Source organism: Tasmannia lanceolata, unplaced genomic scaffold, assembly GCF_043159265.1.
Source record: "Tasmannia lanceolata isolate RefF3 unplaced genomic scaffold, GAP_Taslan_0.1 ptg000012l, whole genome shotgun sequence".
In the NCBI taxonomy this organism is placed as follows: Eukaryota; Viridiplantae; Streptophyta; class Magnoliopsida; order Canellales; family Winteraceae; genus Tasmannia; species Tasmannia lanceolata.
The window spans coordinates 42,585,771-42,604,944 of record NW_027518689.1 but is presented as its reverse complement, the minus strand read 5'-3'; the positions used below and the strand labels follow the sequence as shown (position 1 = coordinate 42,604,944).

Sequence of the window (19,174 nt, the reverse complement as noted above, 5' to 3'; positions counted from 1 at the left end):
ATATGCCATTCATCATTTGGCTGCCAATATTGCATTGAACTCCAAGCAGACTCGTTAGCATGTTTCCTAGGTAATTATTGAATGTCTGCTAAGGTGGAATTCTAGGTCTGCTTGATTCTATGGACGGAAATTATCGACACTAAATCATTTTAAGGTCCCAAGCAGAAGCCAGGCTTTTCCCGATTTACATTTGCTTTGATCCACACAATGGATTTTACCATTTGGTTAATTCAGTTTTTCTTAAATCTAGATTCAACAAGCGAAAGACGTCCTTCCGCTATAAATAACGCAAAATGATACATATTTCTTTTCAAGAATACAAGAGTTCAGTAGCCTTAATCTGCAAAATTCTGTGTCTATAACAAAATTCAGCAACAATCATTGGGCAAATGTTCAGAAAGAAAATGGGATAATTACATTAACACCCCCTCTAGTTTCTGACCCAACCACTTCAACCCCTATAAACTCCTCTCTTGATTCCTTTTCCATTTCAAGAGTTGTCTTTAGGATCTACCAATTTCTTTCCACTCGGTGATAAATCAGACGTAGTCGAACAAGGTATTATCTTTGGGATAATTACATTTACACCCCCTCTAGTTTCTGACACATCCACTTCAATTTGTTTAAGGTTTGCCCCCTCAGCTGAAGGTTCGATTTTTTGGACACACCCTATCTATGTCAGGACCCATCAAATGAACGCTTTGTTTGGATTCAGGTATGGGCCCACATTATTTGGATGATCCAAAGCGTTCATTTGATGGGTCGTGACATAGATATGGTGTGCCCAAAAAATCAGCTCCATCGGATCATCCTAACCCTTCAATCTATGGTCGAACCTTCAGCTGAGGGGGCAAAACTTAACCAAATTGAAACTAGAGGGGATGTCTTTGTCACGTTTTAAGCTATAGAGGTTGAAGTGGATGTGTCAGAAACTAGAGGGGGTGTAAATGTAATTATCCCAAAGATAATACATTGTTCGACTACGTCTGATTTATCACCGAGTGGAAGGAAATTGGTAGATCCTAAAGACAACTCTTGAAATGAAAAAGGAATCAAGAGAGGAGTTTTAGACAGTTCATCAAAGCATCTGTGTGCTCGGGCTTCCCGACAGAGACCCGAACATAGCCCTTCAATTCTTTGTTATTGTAGTGTCGAATCATCACTCCCATTTGAGCAAGGTCTTCCTGAAATTAATTCAAATATATCAATACAGATTGGCATAGCAAAGACAAAACGGATTAGATGTAAATCATGTAGACTGTCATCAGTTATAGTAGGATTTCCTTTTACCGATTGTAACATGAAATAGGGCGTTCATTTCTGGTCAAAATCTGAATATTAGCATCCAGTTCAGAAATTACTTCAAATATATCAAGCATTATCTGTCTTATCAAATTGTCTCTAGTAACCATTTTAATCTCCCTTATATGTGTACTTTCCATATAAAGGATAAAGCTTTAATCAGATTTCTTAATGAAAGTTACTATGACATTTTCTCTACATACTAGTTTGTTCAGAATACTAGTTTGTTCCGAAATTAACAGGCTCTAAACCTGACTACAGGAGAAATATCCGTAGCAAAAAAACAATAGAAGAAGACTGGAACAAACACATCTGATAGATGCGTACAATTTCTCATGGAATATTATGAGCTTATCTAGGTGCCACAAGATCAACATGTACTGTCTTCATATTCAAACTATAGAAAAACCATTTCACTATAAAGCCTTCAACTGCCAACAACTCAACAGCCTAGGGAAGCCCCCCCCCCCCCCTTCTCCTCAATATAAGACCTGTCCTTTTGTTTCACTAGTACAAAAGAAGAGCAAAGCACCTGAGCATTTTCTTTTTTTGTCTCACTTGGTCATCCAATGGCAAACAATGCTAATTGAGGACAAGCCATGGGCGAGAGAGAGAGAGAGAGAGAGAGAGAGAGAGAGAAGGCAGAAAAAGCACATCAATCAAGGAAATGTCAAGTTATGTCCCTGTGTTCCCGTCCTAGCAAGTCTATCTGCCTCGCTGATTGCCAATCTCCTAACATGAAGAAAGGAGCTATTGTGATCCGAGACTCGGTCAATTATCTCCTCAATGAAATGTGCAAACCTCCATGGGTGAAGGTGAGAACCGTCTAACCACCTATGACATTAAGCAAATCACATAGCACAATTAGGCTGTATAAATCGCTACTTGCAATCAATGTGAATCCCTAGAGCACAACCCTCACTTCTGCTTCGTTGGAAGCAGTGACCCGTATTGCAAAAGAAGAGCTGTTCTGTGAAAGAAGACAGAGCATCAAAGCAAAAACTAGTAATGTTCAAGGGGTATGCCTACAGTGGACTTCTGCGTTTAAACGAAAAGGGGACATGCATAACATGGCTCTCAAGCATAGAGAACTTTCTATTTCACCCTGAGGGAGAGAATTGCTCAAAAACTCAATCTGAGAGAAAGAAAAGAATAGGCCAATAACCCGTCAATGAGTGCAGTACACTAGTTTTGCTCAGTCTTTCCAGCAAGGAATGGGCTCACACTTCTATCGGTCATCTCCTAGAGAAGGCACACATTTTCTCATGGGTGACGAATGAAACAGGAATAAGACCCTTGAGGATAATAATATCAGCTGAAAATGGGGTCTCCAGTAATGTCAGATTCAAGCTCTACAACTCAATCTCTTTCAAACAAAACATCATGTGGTTGATCTAATAGGTTTTTATACCACTAAGAATACCCTAACCTGCAAGAAAATGTTTTGCAATAGTGGATACTCGCCAAGCATAATTATTATGCGATCAGTGCCACTCGCCCTTCATGTTAATCGAAGGAAAATCATGACATTCCATTAACTCCCAGTCTTGTACCTTCTTGTACATGGGACAGATTCTAATATACTTTTAATGTCACCTTCTCATGCAAATTTGTAGTTAAAATAGTATATCACCCTAGACATTCCTTTTCAGCTCTTATGAACTAGATGCTACAGAAGAGGCTTTTGTTTAGTGTGCACGGATTTCCAATACAGTGAAGATTCCATTGCATGATAAATTTTTTAAGGCTGCCACAGAAAAGCATATGGCAAAGCATTGGCACTATGCTCCCATCCAAGGCCACCGGAAAAGAACAGTAAAGACCATTATCTTATGAAAAAAAATTAGTGGTAAGATAAGACAAATACGCCCTGTCGAGCTCATTAAGCGACCATGATACGGATTACATTGGTAACTCTAAATGTCCCACCTATCTTTCTTTGTTGAGAACTCCACAAACTGTAGATGTGTCAGTGTGATTCAAAGTTCGCTACACTAGCAAATTCAAAATTAAAGCTAACAATGTAAGCTGAAACTTAAGGCAGAATTACAGAACCAAGAAAAGTTGCATTAAGAAAAGAAAGAACATCTCTAACTTTAGCCACCATGATGATGGGGCCCACGCAAGAATGAAACGCAAACAGAATAGTTCCGCAGGCAAGGGAGCATGAAAGTTCATTGAATGAACATTCATGGGAATTCCCAACTCAACTTAATTCTACTCAACTCATCTAAGCCTTTGTCCCAAACTCAACTTAAATCGAACCCCTGATCTCTCTCTCTCTCTCTCTCTCTCTCTCTCTCTCTCTCTCTGCACTGCCCTATATGGGGGTCGATTTATCACTGCCCGCAGTAAATCAACTAAAATCTTCAATTCTGAATAAAAGACAACTTAGGCCAGCTGTATTGATCCACCCCACAGTGAGCAACCTGCACCTGACCCTTCCATCTCAATCCCACCAATACATGGTTTTTATGTCAAATGATGATCCAGAAACTCGAGTTTGCAACTCTCTTGATGTGGTTCCAAACGTGATTAGCACGCTCCTTCCATTTGGCCAATGAATTGGTGACGAGAGACTTTAAAGTCAAAAACACATACATGCCCAGTTAGAATTGATTCATTGGAAGTCTGCTTCCACGGGTCATGTAAAAGCAGTTTGGCCTCTAAACTCTATCACTCCATGCCATCAAGGATATGAAACTGTTGATACCTATTCATATTTACGGCATAACCTTGACTTAGTCCCTAATATCACTCTCCAGTCACTCTCTACTCTATTTGAGTTTATTCAAGCCATAAGAGCCTTTTATCTTTATCCAAGTGTACCCTTTTCAATCTGCCATGGACTTGTACATGTTTGGAATGTCATACAGAAAGTGAACTAGGTCTAGAATCAGAGAGGTTGCTCCAAGAAATCATCTCTTTCTCGTCAACTCCAAGAGGAAAATATATAAATTCTGAAGGGGGATTAAGAAACTCTCACAATGTAGGTGCTGAAAGATTTTAGGTTTGGGTTACTAGAGACAATTTGATAAGACAGATGATGCTTGATATATTTGAAGTAATTTCTGAACTGGATGCTAATATTCAGATTTTTACCAGAAATGAATTTTCAAAATAAAAATAAAAATTTAGGTTCGTTTCTGAATCTAGAAATTTAGATGTCTTTGAAATTTTACAATCATGGTTTATAATTAACAGCTAATTTCTCCATCATCCTCGGGAGTAAAAACATTTGCTCTGCAACATCTTTCAGTGGTATATAGTTGTCCTAAGCAACCCCCAATAAAGATCCCACAAACTCATTAAAACTCCCTAGAAAATTTAAAATGGTTTGAATTAACTAGATGACAAAAAAACTTGGTGGTAGCACTTAGCCAGACTTGACGTGAAGCCATAACTAAATAACTCATATTTCCAAACTGATAGTATAAGACATTGTCTGGTGGGTGTCTGAATGTTAGATCAGTGACCTGATGATACAACGCTTTCGAGTTGATTTGATATGTATACCACACTCATATTAGGTTTAGTTTCAAAAGAATCTAACAAATCAAGAAAAAAGAAAAATGTTGAAAAGACAGGAAAGGGAGAAAGCATGGATAGATAGTAAAAAAAGGGCGGCCAAGTGCACGAGGCTCCCGCCATTGTGGGGTCTGGGGAGGGATGGATAGTAAAAAAACAAAAATGGTTAAAATACAAATGAGAAATCGTGAAACAAAAATGGCTAAAACACAAATAAGAAATCGTCAAATTATAAAATTTAATAATCATAAAAACCAGGGATCTGTGGTGCATTTATTTTTTATAAATGTATAGAATATAATATAACTCCGCCTGTGTTTTTCACAGCCTGTCCAAAGCCAGGATAAAGGAGGAGGGTTGGTGTCAGGTTGGCAGCCAGCTGAAAACTTTGCCACTGTTCTATGAAATGAATCCTATAGAAAAATCAGAGGGGCGTACCCTCTTAGCAACGTGCTGCATCGGCCCTTGGATGTAGTGTTAAATGAGCAACGGTCCCTGCACCTTCATGGGCGGGTGCGGGGGGTGAGGAGGCTAGTCTTAGGCCGTCACTGCCTTAGTGACGCGCCACATCGGCGCCCGCGTGTGGTAAAAACAAGGGTCCTCGCACTTTACTGGACGAGGGCGAGGGGCGGGAAAGCTAGTCTAAGGGAGAAGGATTTGTTTAGCCAATTGGAACATAGGTTCACTAACGGGTTAGCTGAGGGAATTAGTTGATCGATGAGTAGAAGGGAATTAATATAGCTTGCCTTTAGGAGACTAAATGGGTAGGAGAAAAATCTAGGGAATAGAAAATACGGGTTTCAGGTTACGGTATACAAGGAAGGAGACGAACAAAAATGGTGTAGGGATTATAATAGATAAGAGCCTAAGAAATGAGGTTGTAGATGTCAAAAGGAAGGGTGATAGAATTATTCAAATTAAATTAATATTAGGTGAAGAGACGATTAATGTTACTAGTGCGTATGCCCTTCAAATAGGATTAAACGACTCGGTCAAGAGGCAATTTTGGGAGGATAGGGATGTAGTCCAAGGAATACCACATGAAGAGAAGTTATTTATATGATGAGATTTAAACGGGCAAGTGGGAAGAACTAGTTGGGGTTTTGAGAGGGTTCATGGATGATTGAGTTTTGGCAATAGGAATGAGGCAGGGGAAGATATTGTGGAGTTTGCCCGATATCATTTGATGTTAACAAATACTTTTTTTTAAGAAAAGAGATTCACACTTGATAACCTTTAGCAGTGACGCCAACTGTAGCTAGATAGATTTTATCCTCACTATGAGAGAGGACAGAGCTGCGTGTAAAGATTGCAAAGTCACACCCGGGGAGTGTTTAGTGACACAACATAGGCTGGTGGTGTTGGATATATGCATTAAACGGTAGAAGAGAAAAGATAGAAATGTTAGACATCCGATGACTAGGTGGTGGAATCTCAAAGAGGAAAAACTAAATATGTTTAAGGATAGATTGCTTAAAGGACCTTGGAGTCGTGACGAAGGGACTAATATTATGTGGAATGAGATGTCTAGTTATAACAGGAAAGTTGCTAGAGACTTGGAGAATCTAGAGGAAGTGGGCCACCGTCTAAAGGTACGTGGTGGTGGAATGAGGAGGTTCAAAAGGCGATTAAGTCTAAAGGGGAGTGTTATAAATGTTTGCATAAGTGTAGAAATGAGGAGAACATTGAAAAGTATAAATTGGCTAAAAAAGAAGCTAATAAGGCAGTAAGGGAAGCTAGAGGCAAGGCCTATGAGGATTTGTACCACAGGTTAGGGATGAAAGAGGGTGAAAAAAGATGTTTACAAGCTTGCTAAAATGAGAGAAAGGAAGAGCAGGGACTTGAATCATATAAAATGCATCAAAGACTAGATCAAAGATTGTTAGTAAAAGAAAATGAGGTTAAAGAGAGGTGGAGAAGTTATTTCGATAAGTTGTTTAATGGAGAACCCGTAGAGAATTTAGGAGAATTTGATAACGCTTTTGATGATACAAACCAGAGGTTTGTTTGTAGAATCCGAACATCAAAGGTAACAGTAGCTATGAAAAAATGAAATTAGGTAAGGCCATGGGGCCTGACGGTATTCCTATTAAGACTTGGAGCTTGGGTGATGTGGTTTGATTTGGTTAACTAGATTATTTAACAATATTTTGAAGATTAAGAAGATGCCTGATGAGTGGAAGAAGGGTACATTAGTACCTATTTATAAGAAAAATGGGGATATTCAGAGTTGCACCAATTACAAGGGAATTAAGCTAACGAGTCACACCATGAAGCTTTAGGAGAGGGTAATTGAGCATAGACTAAGAAAAGAGACTAAGGTGTCAGAGAATCAATTTGGCTTCATGCCCGGACGATCGACTATGGAAGCTATCTTCTTGATAAGGCGGTTAATGGAGAGATTTAGAGAAAATAAAAAGGACCTTCATATGGTTTTCATTGATTTGGATAAAGCATATATAGGGTTCCTATTAGAGTTGGTGCCTTAAAACCCAGTATATTTCGCATGTTAATCAATAAAAGTTTCTTTTTCATGACATTTATGGGTACTAAAAGTTAAATATGTGTGATATGTTACTTGTTATTGACACGTATTTGTCCTTAGGTAGCAAAGTAGGAAACCCATGCTCATGGATTCACACAGATCCTAGTAGGGGTGGACATCGTTCGGTTCGGTTCGGTTCTGAGGTAAACCCAGAACCGAACCACTCCCTATCGGTTCCCAAAATCAGGAACCAGAACCGAACCAATGAAACCTGGAACCGAACCGAACAAGAACCAAATTTAATCGGTTCGGTTCTGGGTTTGCAAGGAGGTGGAAAGGGAGAGCCTAGAAATTGAAAGAGAGATTAACACATACCTTCTTCTTCTTCTTCACGGTGGAAATAGAGGCCGGAGTTGCCTGACGAACAGTGGAGGCGAAAAGGGAGAACCTCGAAAGGGTTTGCACTTTGCAAAGTAGATCTAGGGTTTACTTTCTTTTGTCTTAAAAAATTAGAATTGAGACTCAAGAATGATACCAGCAGCCCTTTGCTTTGTTATAGAACTAACAAATTCTTGGCCTCAACAATGATATCAACACCCCCACTTTGGTTAATACTTAATAGAACAGCCAGTTCGGTTCGGTTCTCGGTTCCAGGTACCCAAACCCAGAATCGAACCAAAAGCCATCGGTTCCCAGATTTGGGACCCAGAATTGAACCGAAAAATTTTAGAATTGAACCGAAAAATTTTAGAATCGAACCAAACCGAAGCAGCTGGTTCGGTTCGGTTCTTCGGTTTTAGCCGGAACCATGTCCACCCATAGATCCTAGGGAGCAAGGAGATATGGGATTACGGTTCTTTGCAAACCTTAGTAGTTCCTAGTTGGGGTTGAGGTTGGACACATCCTCCTATATATAACTAGCATCTATCTTGCCTACATGCACGAGACGTGGAGTGACTTATCTCAATCACTTGGGTAATGGATGCTAAGCAAGATGGAATGGGTACGACAATGAGATTGCGTACTAAACAGGATCACATTAGAATAGCTTGTGGACAGGAGAACGTTGAGCTATTCTACCAGACAGGACCCTTTACATGTCCTTTGACCTGAGGGGTCATATTGGTCTGTTGGCGAGTCTTTCATTTTTTGTCTATCTAACCGTGATTCTTATTGGAGTTACCAGAGGGTAGTACTAGAGTGTTGGACAAACCTTCGAGGTCAATAGTGATACCCGACATGGAATTCTCTGCCTATTTAATAGTATAACGTCTACGGTTTTGATCAGAGCAGTAGTCGTAGAAAAATACCTGGTCAGGTGGATTTGATAAGATGTTTATCAAAAGGATTTCACAAAATAAGTTTTGAAATGGTTTGAACAAATGCATTTGCGAGCCGACATTGCTTGACTGAAAGGTATACCATGAGTGAGCCCAGAGGGTAGTTGATGTCCACGCCCCGTAGGACTCAACTCGGTACATGTGGACTTGGAGAAAGGACTTGCACATTTGATGTGATTAGGGGTATGATGATTTGACGGTTATCTTCAGGGTTACGTCTCGATAGAGGTCACTGACTCAATGCGATTGTAGCATTAGTTACGGAGCAATAATCGCAGTGGGGCCCACTTGTGGGTTTTGCAGGATCTACCATTAAATCCCTGCTACAATCCCAACCACTACTCGATTGACCTATTATAATCTATTAGATAGAGGTCCCCGCAATTATTTAGTTGCTCACACGAACTAGTTTGGTGGTATTAAATATATTGAAAGGATATACACAATGTATATAGTGTATATACACTATGGGATACATTGGGAATACCAAAATGGTTAAGTATTAACTATAAGAGTATTTTGGAAATATCATAAATTATATTGGAGCTTTAATTCTATTGGATAGGATTGGATTGCATTAATTTAATTGGGAATTAAATAAAATGCAATGGGAATTTGAATTGGATAAGTGAACCCACATGGGACGAATTTGGGTGGGACCCATGTCCACACGCCCCATGTGGTGTGCCATTAGCAATTTGAATTACATATAATATTTGAAATATTATTGCTTGATTTGTTTTGAAAAATTAAAGCAACACATATGGTGAAATTAAAAAGAAGGAAACAATTGACCAAACAAAATTGGAAACAAGGAAACCACACGAGGCAACCCAAGGTTGCTTGGGCAGCAAGTGACACCCCCCTTGGGCGCCCCATGTGGGTTTCCTAAGTGGGGTAGCTTGTTTCCCCAATTGGAGCTCCAATTTTGGTTTCCTTAGTTTTTGGGATTTCTTTAGAAATTTTGGATTGTGCAAATGAAAAACCCTATAGATACAAGACATATTGCTGTAGTTTTTTAGAGCTCTCCTATAATTCCATGTGCTGGAAATTGGTAGAGACACCCCAAAGTTTTTCTCTTCTCTCTCAATTCCATCAACTAGTTTTGTCTTTTTAAGGTCAAAGACAATTATCCAACTAAGCTCCATTGATCAAAACATATATTCTCATATTATAATCTGATAAAGATCATATTATAAAGTGAACAAAGAGTTGTACACAAGTTCCTTTGTGCAACAAAAGGAATCCATCGATTCATCTTGCGGTTTCGCGTCGATTAAATCGTCAGCGAATTTTCGAGGAGTAGATCAAGCGGACATGTTCTTCTCTACAGCAACTAAAGGTATTTGATTTATATTTGTGTTTATTAAATCACCATAAAATCAATTAGTCCCTAGGAATCCTAGGTTAGAGCATTCTACACGGTTTATTCTTCCGCTACGTGTAGCGATTTTGCTCGGGGTTTTTCAACCTTTCTAAAGTTTCACAGGAGTCTTATGTGGTAGGTCTTTGAAAGGAAAAAAGTACCTAATAAATATGTTGATATGATTAAGGATATGTACGATGGAGCAGTAAATAGTGTCACAACTACGGATGGCACATCTAGTCAGTTTCCAATTATCTTTTTACTCTAATTATTGATGAACTTATGGATGGGTATCCAGGGCGAGGTGACGTAGTGTATGTTATTTGCAGATGACATAGTATTAATTAACGAAACCAACGCAAGAGTTAATGCTAAGTTAGAGCTATGGAGAACTACTTTGGAATCCAAAGGTTTTATACTGAGCAGGACTAAGACAGAGTATATGAAGTGCAACTTTAGTAATGTAAGGAAGCGAAGCGAGGATGTAGTAAATATGACTGGACAGTAAATATGACTGGACATGAGGTATCTAAGAAGGGAGAAATTCTATGGGGTAAGCCCTTACACCATATAAAATCTCCTAAGAGGGATATCTTTTGCTATCTTGGTTCAATCCTACATAAGGAATGAGAGATTGAAGAGGATGTTAACCATAGAATAAGAGCAGGTTGGTTGAAGTGGAAGCATACTTCAAGAGTTCTGTGCGACCGTAAAATACCTACCAAGTTGGAGGGAAAGTTTTATAAGACAGCTGTGAGGCCAGCCATGTTGTACGGGTCAAAATTTTAGGCCACCAAGAAGCAGCATGTGCATAAGATGAGTGTAGCGGAGATGCGAATGCTTAGATGGATGTGCGGTCACACAAGGTTTGATCAAATTAAAAATGAAGACATCCGTAAAAAGATAGGGGTGGCACCAATTGAGGAGAAATGAGAGAGCACCACTTAAGATGGTTTGGGCATATCCAACGTAGGTTTTTGGATGCTCCGGTGAGAGGAAGTGACTCGTGCCACTTTTGGAGTAAAAAGAGGTAGGGGCAGACCGAAAACAACTTGGGTAGAAACAGTGAGGAAAGTTGAGGGCTAGGAACATAATAGAGAACATGACCTTGGATAGGAGTGAATGGAAGAAAATGATCCATGTAGACGAACCCATCTAGTGTTAAGTTTAGACTTAGTCAATTGAGCTGGTTAGATCCTTTCACCTTCTTCATGAAAATTTTCTATAGGATTCATTAGCCGACCCCAACTAGTTTAGGACAAAGGCTTAGTTGAGTTGAGTTGAGTTGAATTGTATCGAATATAATATACCCGAAGATGCTTCCTAGGGTTTTGGAGATTGATGTTGCCGAAAAGGAAAGAGGAACGACATTGATGGTTCTAATATATATATATATATATATATATATATATATATATATATATAGAGAGAGAGAGAGAGAGAGAGAGAGAGAAATAAGTTATCTACACACTAGCTTAAAATACCGTGGAGGGCATATTGTTTGAGTGATCCAAACCATTCATTTGATTGGCCCTCACATAGATAGGGTGTCCACAAAAAATCAGGTCCATAGGACCATCCCAACCCTATGATTTGTGGAGGTAAAATGGACGTGTATAAACATTCACAAATCTATCCATTTTTTGCCTCCACGGTTCGAAGGGTTAGGATGATCCTATGAAGCTGATTTTTTGGGCACACCCTATCAATGTGAGGGCCCATCAAATGAATGCTTTGGATCACCCAAACAATGTGGGCCCCCACTGTATTTTAAGCTAGTGTGTAGATAACTTATCTACACTTGTGTGTAGAATCCGTTTTCTAATATATATATATATATATATATATATATATATATATATATATATAGAGAGAGAGAGAGAGAGAGCATATAATCATGACTTTCAAACTAATCATTGATGTTGCATGGGAAGGGGCTATGAGGCTTTGGGTTTAAAGCTTCAATAGAAAGAAGTGAATATGACAACTTCAAAGAAGATCAAAAGTTAAAGGTATTTGCATTTGTTTTTTGCCATTTATTGTCAGTAAATGCCCAGTACATATCAGCCTATATTTACCAAATTTTACACGCCTGACATGAAAATTTGACAGAATTGTAATTGGATAAGGTGCCATCAAATCATTGGTCTCAGATATATTTGCTGGCTAGTGTAATTAGAGGTTCGAGATTGATTTTGAGTAGGCAAAATCATGCATTTAATTCTGCAACCAATTGAGGTGAATAATGCCATTAACACAAACAAAAGCATGCAGAGGATGAAACACAAGAATTATTAAACAAGTTAGACTAACCAACTAAAATGCACTGGTCATAAATAACTATGTTAACTCTATATGTGCAGAAAGTGAAAAGAAGTGTAAGACAAACAACCAGTAACCAACAAACATAGCAAATAGAAATTTGCATCTAAACGATCCCTAAGTGTGGTTTTTCTAGAGAAGATCAAGTACCTTTAATTTCTTAGCATCTTTCCCAGATGTGACCTCGCAAAGAATGAAATTAGAATAGCTTGGATACGGCGTCAGAAATGGTATGCCCTCCAGAAGGTTATAAAGTCTTTCTCTTTCTTGTACCAAAGCATTTTTCACCTTCTGTGGATATTTGCACATTTTATTGTATGACGTTATAATAGTGAACCATGATATTTGAAGGCATCTGGTTCGAGAGAAAAAAAAATGTGAAGGCATGATGTAAAGCCAAATAAATTACAATGAAGAAAATACCTCTAAATAAATGGGGTTCTGCAATGCTGCACAAGCAGAAACTTCTGCAGCCACAGACACATTATATGGTTGCTTTGCTCGCCAAAGGTATTCAATAATGCTAAGAGGAAATGCTCCATATCCCACGCGAAGTCCAGCTAAACCTGGTTCATGTAGTTAATCAAATGCATAATGGTCAAGCCTAGCCTTAGTAGGCATGAGGGACATGCATAGGTAAAAGCCAGGTGTTAACAGTCTTAAGATTGTATCTTGTTCCAGAGCATAATTTTCGTCGAGGAATTTATGGACATGACAATGAAAATATGCTAAAGATAGACCCAATAGTGAGTGTAAAATGGAAAGATGTGCCTTGAAGCCAAGTGCAATTTTCGTCGAGGAATTTATGGACATGACAATGAAAATATGCTAAAGATAGACCCAATAGTGAGTGTAAAATGGAAAGATGTGCCTTGAAGCCAAGTGCAAAATTTGTGGTACCATATAAAGTCCTTTAGATACTAGTGGTCCATATATTAAATACATCAAATAATTCCAATACCATTTAAAGTCCAACACAAAGTCCATCTCGCCAGAGGTAATTGATACATTATAAGTAACCAAGTTAACAAGAAAATCATCATCAGGAGTACAACATATATCTGTAGGCTGGCAATAAATTTCCAGAACAACTTGGCTCTTTAAACTTACAAGCACAGAAGGAACTTTGAACTTACCGGCTCTTTTGCTAAATGTCCGAAGGACAATTAAGTTTTCATGTTGCTTCACCCACGTCATCTTAGAATCTTTTCCAGAGAATTCAATGTATGCTTCATCCAATATAACCAATATTGGCAGATGAAGAATCTTTAAGAGGTCCTCGTCACTGATTATACTATATGACAACAGAAAGGATATATGAGAATTAAATGATTCTCGAGAAGAATCAATGGAAAGGTCCATGCTCGAGAGATGTTATCCAACTTTGAAGAATGCAATCTGCTGCATCATTCAGTCAGAATAACTGAATTTCAGTTATGTTTTCATTCTTATTGATTGATAAGGGTGGCCCAGTGCACGAGGCTCCCGCCATTGCAGGGTCTGGGGAGGGCTAGATGCACGCAACCTTACCGTTGCGCCAAGGCTCATCCTCGGCGCAACGGTAATTTTGGAGTATGTTTAAAAATTGTTAAAGTATCGTGGATAATTGTTATCTTTAAAAACTGTTAAGAGTATAAAAGATTAAATAACGCCATCTCCAACAGCTGAAGCTTTTGAAGTAATTGGTTGTTTCACATGGTATCACAGCAAAGGACTAGGGTTCAAAACTCCTTGATATTAAAAAACCACATGTAATGGCCAACCGAAAGGAGAAACCACATGTGTCACGTGTAGGCGAGCCCTAAAAAGAGGGGCCACATGTGAGGGGGAGTGTTAAAGTATGAAAGATTAAATAACACCATCTCCAACGGCTAAACTTTTGTAGTAATTGGTTGTTTCACAAAAACAATTCATTGAGAGAAAAAACCGAACTGAAAATGTACCTCCCATCCGGATTGTTTGGAGAAGTCAGGAATATACATTTTGGTTTTTCCTGTTCGACAACTTCAGTAATGCGGGAGACATTCAGACTAAAATCTGACTGCCTTGGTACTGCATAAAATTAAGATGATGAATGGCCGTATGAGATGTTACCCACATCAAGGAAATATGAAATATTACAAGATTACACTTCTAACATTCGAACAAGCGATTGATGGACATCCTTATATCAACAAACATCAAATCAGCAGGTAACAGCAAACAAAAAAATGTATGGAGTAAGGGTTAGAGTATACCTAATGATATTTTCAAAACTGTGCACACAAAATTTATCTTAGAAGGAAACTAAAAAGATTTTTTTTTTTTTTAAAAAAAAAGAGGCTTTATAGTACCCTTAATGACCAGTGCTCCATTAACTGCAGCATCAAACTCATACATAGTAAACGTTGGAGGACAGTCTACAATCTTGTCGCCAGGATCAAGTACACATCTGCAATGGCTCAAATTCAATTTAGAAAAAAAATAGCTGCAGATAGTTGATATGAAAGAAAGGAATAAACAAATGAATCAAAGAAACTATGGTTCAAAAAAAAATGAATCAAAGAAACTTCAATTTCTAACCGCATGATTAAATCGATGAGCTCATCTGCACCACATCCTGCAAGTATGTACTCAGACTCGAGACCAGAATCTTCAGCCAGGGCAGCACGTAAGCGACGACTCTCAGGGTCAGGGTAAACATATGGGAATCTCAATGCACCCAAAGCTTCAAACACCTACAAACAATCAAGAACATAGACTTAGAACAAAATGAAGTTCAACCATGTCAAAAAGGAAAAAGAAGATCATATCCCGTCTGTTAGACTTCAATATATAGAATTAACTGACAAAAGATTAAGATATAGAATCACATACAATTCATTGATGCAAAGTAGATACCATTTCCTATACTACCAGGTTGAAAAATCAGTTTTACCTATATTTATAAAAGTAAATGATATTGATTTAAGTAGCAAAATGAACACAAAGATTTACCATTCAGTAAGCTTGTGTTTGATTTACCATTCATTAAGCTACCATTCTCAAAAAAGGTCGCTTATGGTTGCAGCCAAAAATAATGAAAAACTTCTCAAAAATACATGAATAGAAATCATGTATTTGGTAACAGTGTGCTTTGTTACTCGAGGCAAATTATGAGAAGTCACACATGGTTACTAAGAATTCATGCAGAATTAATTCTGAAAATCTCAAAATCATGATTTTGCGAAGGGGATAAGACTTTCATGAGCTTACCCATTCCTACCACCGCACCTCCTCTCACATCAACTCCATCACCTCATCTTCCTCCCACCCCACTTCCTATCTCCCTGTCTTCCTTTGTTCATGCCAGCTAGGGAATGTAGATGGGTGACAGATGACCCTCCTTGTACCTTCCCCCCATAGTCTTATTGTCGAAAGAATTTCTCGCTTGTTAATGGTGGCCATATCACTGGAATTGACCATTCCCAGCGACAACTTCAAAGATGGTACAAACGACCTTCCTGATCTATCTAAGAAAAATCGCAAAAATAAAGATTGCTAGCCCCTCACATCCATCGAAAAAAAAAAAGCATGTTTCCTCCGATTTGCACTTTTCTGCACATCCATCTAAGGTTAAAATTCTGTTATTTCATGTCATCTCCGTTTCCGCTTGACCAGTACTCCCTATACCTAGTAACAAGCCACCCCCATCACCCTACTCTAGTTGTATAATCAGTAAGTTATGCCTCCTCTATCTCATCCTGAACATAGTATGATGTTGAGATTGTTGGTTAGTTTCAATTGGGTTCACTTCCTCTGAAATCCTAGACAGACATTTTTCCTTCCTGAGACCTATCATGCTACAGTTAAAGCACAAGCACCAGATTAATTCATAAGCAAAATGCTGCCATTGAAACTTTTGCACGCTTGGATGCAAATGTCACTGGCTGGTAGTTTATCAAATGGGAGATTAACAGAAACCCGAGAACAACATCCAGATAATCCAACAATTTTTTTCCAGTATTCTGATGGTAAACCCATCAGACTCAACCACACTTGAACAGATTACATTTAGCTATTTCAATGTTAAATTTAGGAACTCATTGAAAAAGCACCAGTTTTGCAATTTAGAAAGGTTTCTTGTATACAGCCAGTAAAGAATGAAGCTCCAAGAGAACTAGTCAAGATTTTAATAATCAAATCCAGTTAGATTTGTAAGTAGTATGGCTCTAATGTTGTTCCATAACTTTTATCTTGTCTTCTTCACAATATTGTTTAGGGTCAACCAAACATGCAGAAGATTTAAAATTAAATTAATTTGCTGTTAATTGACTTTTGCCAAAGAGCCTAATAATATTGTTTTTCTTCGCAAATCTTATGGATACTTCAGGAAACTTCTTACAATGATAATTAATTGAAATTATGTAGTATTATACATTAAAAAAAACACCCTAAAGAAAAGGAGAAATGACTTGCCTCTGGTGGTGGACCATAAGGATTTTCATTTGCGTCGAGTTTAATAATGTCCTCAGGCTTCCTTCCAAGCCGTGTAGACAAAACCTGCAAAGAATCAATCTCATAAATAGATCTGAATAAGTTCATTTGAAGCACAAAAATTCATTTGAGCAGATTCTAAAAATGAATAGCTTAACCCAATCTAAACTCTACATTCAGTCCAACACCCTAAACTACATAATCTGATAATTTCCACTAAAATCCATCAAACCATCAAAATCCAATACCCAATCAAACAAAGAGATGAAACTCAACAGTGACATGCAATATCAACAAATCTCCAAAGAAATTACCTCAACAGGCAAGATGGGTTGATAAGGAGACAATTTCCTGAGATGGGGACGGATGAATGAATCCCCAGTTAATTGATTCTGACTCTCGTTGACATGTTTTGTGGGTATAGTCGACGCCATACAACGGGCCACAGACATTCGATTTTCGCCCAAAAAATAGATTTTTCTTGTCTGGGTTGTTAGAGATTGTGAGGGATTTTGTGATACAAAGCCAAATCCGTGATGATTTTTGATCATTGAAAGAGAACAAGTGTTTCCAACACTAATAACTTCAATCAACATCTGCATTTCAACCCAAAATCAGCATCTGAAGAATAGGTACTGCAGAAAAGAGGGGGAAGGAAACTTAAAAGAACACAGCATTAGGCTGTTCAATCGGTTTTAACCGAACCGAAATTACCCAAATTAACCGAACCGAAATATTTCGGTTATCTAAAAATGCTAACCGAAACCGCAACCGATTTATATGGTAACCGAACCGAACCCTCCTTACAAGAACTCAAACCCATTTCGATAAAAACCTTCAAAATCTCATCCAACTCCAACCTACAAAATCTATGCTCACCTCTTTTGAGAATCTTCAAAAGACCTTTGAAAAACCCAAATTCCTCTTCTGTTTGCTTTAGAAGGGAGTTGAAGATGGGGATCTTCTGAAACAGAGGAGAGAAATCAGAAGCTTTGTGTGGATCTGCTGAAAGAGGGAAGAGAAATCAAAACCCTCAAAATCTCAAATGAAAAATATAAAGAAAGAAAAAAGAAAAAGAAAAAAAAGGGAGAGGATCAGAGATTCAAAGAGAGAGAGAGAGAGAGAGAGAGAGAGAGAGAGAGAGTACCTGATCGCTGGAGAGGTGGCCGACTGGCCGGAGTGGAGAGGTGGCCGGAGGCGGAGCCGGGGAGGGAGAGACGGCAGAAAATGAGAGAAGAAACCCTAGCTGTGAGCTCTCTCTCTTTTTCTCTATTTGCTAGAATGAATAAACCCTAACTTTTACTAGCTACTTACCTTTAGTTATTCTATTCACCCCCTTTTTATTACAGGACAGCCCATATTTTAGCTTTTACATTTCCAAGGTAAAAAAGGGGTGAATAAAGTTAATTTATCGTTTCCATTTCAAAATCTAAGGGTTTGGATTATTCGGTTTTTTAACCCAAATTAACCGAAAACCGATTTTGAAAAACTGAATTTTTTTAAACTGAAATTGGTTGTTTGGTTATTCGGTTAACTGAATAATTTTCCAGTGAAAACCGAAACCGAAACCGATAACTGAAATTGGTGCCGAACCATAACCGAAACCGAACCGATACAGTTGAAAACCGAACCGAAATAACCGACCGACTTCAGTTCGGTCGGTTATTTCGGATTAATGAACACCCCTAAAAGGGGTTTCCGCGATTTCACGAAAAGCCCTTTTCCTTCCTCATACATCGGAAAGCCCCTCTTTCCGATACTTTCACCCGACGATCGACACTCTCTCTCTCTCTTTTCTCCCTCAGACTCTCTCTCAAGACCTCCATTCTCAATGACTCTCTCTCTCTCTCCCTCGCAAGACCTCCATTGTCGACGACTATCACCTTCCAGTAAGTCTCCCTCTCTCTCTCTCTCTCTCTCTCTCTCTAATATTTGTCTGATTTTATTTTTGCTGGATTTATGGGGTTTGGATAGGGTTTCGGAAAAGGGGTTTGGGTAGGGATTTGGATTTACTGGGTTAGGGTTTCATTTTTTATTTTTTTCTCATTCTATTTTGGTATTCTATTACTGGGTTAGGGTTTCAAATTTTTGTTTCTCCTCTGTAGATCCACATATCTTTGGGCTTTAGATCTTTGCAGGAATACATTTGCTGTTGATTTGCACATTTATTTTTGGTTACTTTTGTGCCCTGCATTTTTAAAGTATTTTTCGCTGCTTTTTAAAATGAAAATTCCAAACAGATGTCTCCATGTATTCTAGCTCAGCAAATTAGTTGGAGGTTTTTCTTTTATGTATTTTTTGCACATCTCTCCATGTATTTTTCATGAATTACTAATGTCTTCATATTGTTGGTTGGCCCATGTATTTTTTAGTTGC

General features: G+C 38.4%; 1 protein-coding gene across 2 annotated transcripts; it reads right to left on the bottom strand.

The window, feature by feature from the left end:
- Nucleotides 1-278: 278 nt before the first annotated feature.
- LOC143888284 (histidinol-phosphate aminotransferase, chloroplastic-like) lies at nt 279-18,061 on the bottom strand. 2 transcript variants are annotated; one of them, XM_077392657.1, is made up of 11 exons: nt 17,946-18,061; nt 17,678-17,803; nt 17,113-17,394; nt 16,781-16,864; nt 14,906-15,060; nt 14,677-14,774; nt 14,287-14,395; nt 13,480-13,637; nt 12,767-12,909; nt 12,494-12,634; nt 279-1,184 (listed from the first exon to the last, which is right to left on the bottom strand). In XM_077392657.1, exons 3-11 carry the CDS (start codon nt 17,392-17,394, stop codon nt 1,053-1,055), a joined length of 1,302 nt encoding a protein of 433 aa, XP_077248772.1. In that variant the 5' UTR covers nt 17,678-17,803; nt 17,946-18,061; the 3' UTR covers nt 279-1,052. The 2 variants fall into 2 exon arrangements, with proteins under 2 accessions (XP_077248772.1, XP_077248773.1); XM_077392658.1 differs by having other exon boundaries at nt 17,678-17,800.
- Nucleotides 18,062-19,174: the final 1,113 nt, after the last annotated feature.